The 7,636-nt window shown below is 38.9% G+C and overlaps 1 protein-coding gene across 1 annotated transcript; it reads left to right on the top strand.

Annotated features, from left to right (window-relative positions):
* Window positions 1-410: 410 nt before the first annotated feature.
* LOC21399561 (monooxygenase 2) lies at window positions 411-4,174 on the top strand. Its single transcript, XM_024173204.1, has 5 exons — window positions 411-686; window positions 1,805-1,867; window positions 1,988-2,168; window positions 2,514-2,742; window positions 3,507-4,174. Exons 1-5 carry the CDS (start codon window positions 466-468, stop codon window positions 4,043-4,045), a joined length of 1,233 nt encoding a protein of 410 aa, XP_024028972.1. The 5' UTR covers window positions 411-465; the 3' UTR covers window positions 4,046-4,174.
* The last annotated feature ends 3,462 nt before the right edge of the window (window positions 4,175-7,636 follow it).

Consider the following 7,636-nt stretch of genomic DNA (forward strand, 5'->3'; position numbering starts at 1 on the left):
AGATTTTAGTATGTTTTCCGAGTGAAAACTCAAGATTTTAAAGATTAAAATGTTTCGGGTAACGCAAAAAAAAAAATTAAGTTGTAATTTAAATTGTGAAAAAAAAACACGCATGCGTGGACGTTTAGTTGATAGATTCATAATCATTCTCAATTTATATATTTTTTAATAAAAAAATACTATAACAAATCACGAATCATAATTTAAATCATGACATGAATTTAACAACCAAATAGTTTAAGGTTTTGACATAGCCGCCGCTTTGGTACTCTTTGATTCTTGAATGTTCGACTGACTGTACGTGGACGTTAGTGATATACAAATATAATAATGTATTCATTTATATATTATTAGTTATATATTATATAATGTACGTGTATATAGATAAATAGGGATTATGCCGATAAGGTCTTTGTAAGAAACCCAGAGAGAGAGAGAGAGAGAGAGAGAGAGAGAGAGAGAGATATGGAGATAGTGGAAGAAGTAGTAATAGTGGGAGCAGGAATAGCTGGGTTAGCCACGGCAGTAGCTCTGAAAAGAGTGGGAATTAAAGCATTGATTTTGGAGAGATCGGATGGGCTTAGAGCCACTGGTGCAGCCTTGACTCTCTTCCCAAATGCTTGGCGTGCGCTTGATGCTCTAGGGGTTTCTCATAAGCTTACTCCAATCTACGGCCATTCTAAAGGGTAAATGTTTTCTTCTCTCTTTAAATTTTCATGTCATGTCTCCTGTGAAGAAGGAGAAGATTGTGATATAAGAAAATAGGAAGAAAGGGAAATTTAGAAACTCATATTTTTATTACTGGGTAAACTCTTTATAAAGTTTTCTTAATTTTGTGTTCTGCTATTTTGAGTCTGTCAGTTTACGACTTCTTTTGTCTGAGTCAGAGGTTTTGTTCTCTCGTCTGGATGCATCTCGGTTGGTTGCACATAGGTCTGGAGACTACCTTAATTGTCTAGTCCACGTGTCTTTCAAGAGTTGAAAAGTCTTAATCATATGATAAGAACATCATCCATGGTGCAGTTCTTGAAGTGGATGAATTTTCAGGACTTTTCTTAAAACTCAGAGGCTATCTGGATCATCTACTAAACTAACAATACTCGTAAAATTACTTGCTTTATAATATAAGTTTTTTTTTTATTCTTTTGAAGTCTACAGTATTACTATACTGACTCAATATATGTTTTGTCTCAATTTATTTTTTTTCCTTAATAATGTTGTTTTTAAATAATTGATGTAACATTTGAGTTGTTATTTTTTTTTAATTGATGGGTGTTTTAAAAAATTGCCAGGGTAATTTTAATTGACAATGTAAATCTACTAATAGAAAAACAATTATTCACCTGCACTACGTGAGTTGATATAAAAAGTTTATGATCTCTAACAGGTTTTTTAGATTGCATTATGATCTCTAACAGGTTTTTAGATTCCATGCGATCCTTTTAGGCTTAATCTTGTGCTACTTTAAGTTCATCTATTGACCCAAATGGCTATTAAACAAGTCCTTGGTTGGCAGGATTGTGGAACTAACAATCAGATAAACTACATAATTGCTAAAATACAAAGGCAATAATCTTAAAGGATATTAAGTTAGTAATATAGATGCAGTAAATCCGCACAAACATAATCTAAAGATGCTTAGCTGTTTGAACATTATATTGGTTTTACGGGTTGAAATAATTCTTATTTTTTGAAAAAAAAAAAAAGGGCAATGAACACACTGAAAATGAATATTTCATCTGTAGAAGTTAAACGAGCACGTATATCTTCAGCTCTGTATTCACTCTTGGCACTTGTTGTTTAGGTCATATGTAACAAATTTGGAAACTGGAGCAATTCAAGAAGTCCCTTTCGCTAGAATCAATGTGTAAGCAATGTTTCTCTCTGAGCATATGGTGGAGTTATTGATGATACAAAGCTACTGCAAAGGGCTGTGTGTACATCCTCATTCATCTGCATTTTTCTTCTTGTTTTGTTGTGTGTGAAGCGATGATGGAAGTGGACCCAGATCAGTACACCGAAAGGCCTTACTCGAGGCTTTGGCAGAGGAATTGCCCACCGAGTCCATTTGTTTCTCTTCCAAGCTCGGGGCCATTAAAACAATAACAAATGAAGGTTCTTCTATTGCTGTTGTTCATATGGAAGATGGAAGTGTCATTAAAGCAAAGGTATTCTTCTCTTAATGCCTACTCATGTAGTGGACGTTTGGCTCATGGATTCAGAATCATGATTCAGAACTATTCTCGATTTACGTGTGTTTTTTGTGAGAGAAAATACTATAGCAAATTACGAATTATGATTTAAATCATGATACGAATACACCAACCAAATACACTTGTACAATCCCGCTTTCATTGGTCATAAAACGGACACACAATGTGTAAATTTACAATGCCATCCCAAAAGCTTAAAATTGATAAAAGGTGGGCAAGCAATAGTATTATATTCTAATACAATGCTAATTCTATCCTCATCTTTTTTAGTCTCGAATATGTTTGCTCTTTGGATTGCAGGTTTTGATAGGTTGTGATGGGGTGCACTCAGTGGTGGCAAGCTGGTTGGGACTCGCTGCACCGGTCCTTTCAGGTCGATCAGCAGTTCGGGGATTGGCCGTATTTCCTCAAGGCCATGGAGTCAAACATGAAATCCACCAATTTGTAGGTGCAGGAAGAAGGGCTGGTATTGTTCCCCTCACTGATAAAGATATCTATTGGTTCTTCACTTGTTCATCTCCAGCTACAGGTTCAATGCCATGCCTTTACTCTCTAACAAGTTCTTATTCTTGTATTGTTATAACAGAAACTCCAATAATTTTGGGATAATAACAAAAAAAAACTCCCATATGTTTTCTCGAAATGTTGCGCTTCACCTTATATTGTAATAATGCTGCAACTATCCTCTTCATGGAGTTTTTTTTACACAGCTTGTAAAACACACAAGCATAAGTGTAGCATTTCTAAAAACATAAGATGAAATGCAACGTTTCGATAAAATACCAGGGTGTTTTTATTATATTCACTTTGTTCTGTTTTTTTTTATTTTTATTTTTTATGGTTTGTTTTCAATCATACATGTCTAGTCTGTGGTAGGGTATATAGCTCATGCAGTATCACAATCACAGTGTGTCATTCAACCATAAGCCATAAGGGACCTATCACCATTATTAGCGATACAAAAGCCCAAAAAGTACCTTTTACATTCCCAGAGTTGACTCTGCAATCTTTATGTTAAACAATCATTTGTTCTGCATCAAAGAACCCCAGTTTACAATGTTATACAATAAAGTGAAGAATTAACACCCCGAACCCGAAAAAAAATTAAATAAACCCGAGGCACACATCATTTAACTATAACAATAAACACTAACTTATAAGGACATTAGACCGTCCACTTAATAGGTTAGACCTTTGAAGATGGAAACCATAGTCATCAAAGTCCAATTTCTACAACTTTGCATTGATGCCCCTACCAAATAAATGTTTTATTTCACACATACTTCATTGCAGGGACGGATCACCTGGCTGGAGACCCGGAACTAATACAGAGAGAAGTAATCGAAAACTATGCCAAGGACTTGCCTGAACTATATCTAGACATTGTCAAGCACTCTGATCTTTCAACATTGACATGGGCTCCATTGATGTTCAGGCAGCCGTGGAATGTGGCATTTGGGAACCTAAGCAAGCAAAACGTCACAGTGGCTGGCGACGCCATGCACCCCATGACGCCGGACTTGGGACAGGGCGGTTGCTCGGCGCTTGAAGATGCTGTGGCCCTAGGCAGGCACATTGGAACATCCTTCATACAAAATGGTCGCCTTGTACCCGGTGAAATTGCTGGAGCATTAGGAAACTATGTCGAGGAAAGAAGGTGGCGCGCCGCTTGGTTGATCACGGGATCATATTTGTCTGGGTGGGTGCAACAAGGAGGTTCTTCTTGGGCTGTAAAGTTCTTCAGGGATGCAATATTTTACAGATTCCTTTACCAGAAGATTGTTGGTGTTATGCATTATGATTGTGGCAAGCTTCCGACTACCACCATTTAAACAAATTACAATGAAAGAAGGGAATTCTATTATTTTTGTTCGGAGAAGTGAACATTTTAGTTATATTAGTGACTCTTTTGATTCTGGATATTTAATTTCTACACTTAAAATTTATAGAAAATTTCAGTTGCAAACTCTTTTTTTTTTTTTTTTTTTTTTTAATTTAAGAAAAGTCGTGTGTTCCCTTCTCAATAATTGAAATATATTATTATGTTCCTAGAAAATTTATCTTTAATTATCTGAAAAACTTTCCGACTCTTACATTGTTTGTTATTGCTTTTAGCTAATGGGACGAAAAATTAACTTTTGTTTAAACTTTGTCATATCAAAGATGTCTTGGCTAGTCTTCTCAAAAAACAAAAAAAAAAAAACAAAACAAAAAAAAAAAAACAAAACAAAACGAAACAAAACAAAACTTAAAAAAAAAAAAGAGAGATCTCTTGGGTAGTTTGGACAAATTCGGCTTGTATTTTTCAGGACAAATATAAAAGGGAAACGAACTCATGAGATTGTCAGCACTAAAACATATACTTCCAAAAGATGTCAATATCATAATGCCATTGATGTCAACATTAACTACCAAGATAACCTTCGGATGCTTATCCGTGATACTTCCCCTAGCCTTGCTTTCCTTATGGAAACAAGGTTACGTTCTAAAGCTGCAGAGTCAGTAAAGAGAATGTGTGGTTTCCATGGTGGTTTTTATGTTGACTGTAGTGGTAGGAGTGGAGGTCTTATGCTCATGTGGAGGGAAGAGGTCGAAGTTCATATACAGAGCTACTCTCAGTCCCACATTGACTGTCATGTTCGCTTCCCCCATGGTGTGTGGTGGAGATTTACCGGTTTTTATGGCAATCCATCTAGGAGTGATCGGCATCACTCTTGGACGTTACTGTTACGATTAAAGTCTCTCTCTAACCTCCCTTGGGTTGTAGCTGGCGATTTCAATGAAATCTTCTTTCTTTCAGAGAAGGAGGGTGGAAACAATAGATATTATCCCAGTATGAACCAGTTCCGGGATACAGTGGAGAGCTGTGATCTTGTAGACTTGGGTTTTGTAGGTCCTAAATTTACTTGGGATAATGGGCAGGAAGGGGGTGCTCATATTCGTGAAAGACTTGATCGGGCTTTGGGGTGTGATGAATGGATTAATCTATTCCCACACTATGGTGTTCGCAGTATGGATTTCTACGACAGTGATCATAGAGCATTGTGGCTAGAGTTGGTTCGGGATAGAAATAGGGCCGGGAAGGGGCCCAAGAAGAGGAAGTGGTTCTGGTTTGAACCTTTCTGGATGACTGATGAGGATTTTAAGGATACCTTGAGGACCTCATGGGGCACTACAGGATCGGTGGGGGACTGTGATGGTTTTGGGAGGAAGCTTCGGAGTTGCGGTCGAGACTTAAGTGGGTGGAGCCGCATAAAATTCAGACGCATCACGCGGCGGGTCCGTAATTTACATGAGGAAATTGAGAGGATACGAAATGCATCTGCTTCGGGCTATAATCGAAGACGGCTTCGGGAACTACTGGTAGAGCAAGATCGATTGTTAGCGCTGGAAGAATACTACTGGAGTCAACGCTCTCGGGTTGAATGGTTAAGGGGGGGTGATAAGAATACTAAATTCTTTCACTCAAAAGCTTCTCAAAGGAAGAAGAAAAATAAAATCAAAGGTCTTGAGAAGAGTGATGGAAGATGGGTGACGAGTGACCATGAGGTTGTTGAGGAGATAAAAAAGTATTTTGCTGAGATATTCACGTCATCCATGCCGAGTTTTTTGGATATAGAGTCCGTAACACAAGCAGTGACCTCTTGTTTATCTCCTGGAATGTGTTCTATGTTGGAGGAGCCTTTCACGAGGAAGGAGATCCATCAAGCTCTCTTTGCTATGGGACCTACCAAAGCCCCGGGGCCGGATGGATTCCATGCGACATTTTATCAAAAGAATTGGGATATTTTAGGAGATGACTTGACTAATATGTGCTTGCGGGTTCTCAATGATAATGCCCCTTTCCAAAACATGAATGCGACTAATGTTGTTCTTATCCCGAAGATTAAGGAAGCGAGGAGGGTGTCAGATTATCGACCGATAAGCCTTTGTAATGTCTCTTACAAGGTTATATCCAAGGCGTTGGCTAATCGATTGAAACGTGTTCTCCCTTTGATTATCTCTCAAGAACAAAGTGCTTTCGTCCCGGGTCGGCTAATTACTGACAATGTGCTTGTGGCTTTTGAGGTCCTCCATTCCATCCGACGTAAGGTTAGCGGCAATGTGGGCTTCATGGGTTTGAAACTAGATATGAGCAAGGCCTATGATAGAATTGAGTGGCCTTTCCTTGAAGGGATGATGGAGAAAGTTGGATTTGGGCAACGATTTCGAGGGTTAATCATGAAATGTGTTTCCTCAGCTAGTCTTTCCTTTATGATGGGCAATGAACCTCGTTGTTCGATTCGGCCAAGTCGGGGGCTTCGCCAAGGTTGCCCTATTTCACCTTACTTATTTCTTCTATGTGCGGAGGGACTTACTGCATTACTCAAGCAAGCGGAGGTTTCTGGAAGGTTAGCAGGGATTGTAGTTGCTTGCGGAGCACCGAAGGTAAGCCATCTCCTATTCGCCGATGACTCTATTATTTTTGGGAAAGCTAGGAAAGATGATGCAAGGACAATTATGGAGATCCTTGAGATGTATGCGAAGGCGTCGGGGCAAGTGATCAATTTTGCTAAGTCAAAAATTACTTTCAGTCCAAACACTAGGGAAGAATCGAAAGATGAGGTTAAGGGGTGTTTGCAGCTTGATGAGAATAGTCTCTCTTATGATAAGTACCTTGGGTTGCCCTCTTTTGTCGGTAGGAACAAACGGGTTATTTTTAATGCAGTCAAAGATAGTGTTTTTAAGAAGCTCAAGCTTTGGAGAGGAAGGCTATTCTCTATGGCAGGAAGGGAAATCTTGATTAAAGCAGTGGCCCAAGCTACTACCACGTATACCTTGGGTGTATTTCGGATCCCTCAAACTCTTTGTCAGGAGATTCAAGCTATGATTTCACGGTTCTGGTGGGGCGGCAACGGCACTGAGAAGAAGATTCATTGGGCAAAGTGGGAGCTATTATGTCGTCCTAAGAGAGATGGGGGTATGGGCTTTCGTGATCTGGGAGCGTTTAATCAAGCACTTCTGGCGAAGCAGTGTTGGCGAATCCTTTCAAAACCTTCCTCCTTGGTGGCCATGATTTTTAAGGCTAAGTATTTTCCAAAGGGTGATTTTCTTGATGCTTATATTGGACACAACCCCTCATATACTTGGCGTAGTATATTATGGGGACGAGAACTTTTGAAGAGTGGCATCCGTAGACGTGTTGGTTCTGGAAAATCCATTCGATGTTTTAGGGACCCTTGTTGCCACCTGCAATTATGTGAGGATCCACGATAGAAAAATATGGATGCCGTATGAAGTCTTTTTTTAATTGACAAACCGCTTCAAGAACTTTCGTGAAATACTCTGAAACTGTGGACTCCGAGCGCTGCCAATGGTCCTGCGCCTCCCTATTAGTTTGGTTTTGACACAGTATTGTAAGGAATATGAATAATTGCTCATCA

This window comes from Morus notabilis, unplaced genomic scaffold (genome assembly GCF_000414095.1).
Source record: "Morus notabilis unplaced genomic scaffold, ASM41409v2 Scaffold1225, whole genome shotgun sequence".
Taxonomy (NCBI): Eukaryota; Viridiplantae; Streptophyta; class Magnoliopsida; order Rosales; family Moraceae; genus Morus; species Morus notabilis.

What these genes read in the sequence shown, in the direction of transcription:
- LOC21399561 (XM_024173204.1), top strand. Translation starts at nt 466, where the DNA reads ATGGAGATAGTGGAAGAAGTAGTAATAGTGGGAGCAGGAATAGCTGGG. An exon ending in CCTTTCGCTAGAATCAATGT is followed by an intron (nt 1,868 to 1,987) that starts GTAAGCAATGTT and finishes TTGTGTGTGAAG; the next exon opens with CGATGATGGAAGTGGACCCA. An exon ending in TTGTTCATCTCCAGCTACAG is followed by an intron (nt 2,743 to 3,506) that starts GTTCAATGCCAT and finishes ACTTCATTGCAG; the next exon opens with GGACGGATCACCTGGCTGGA.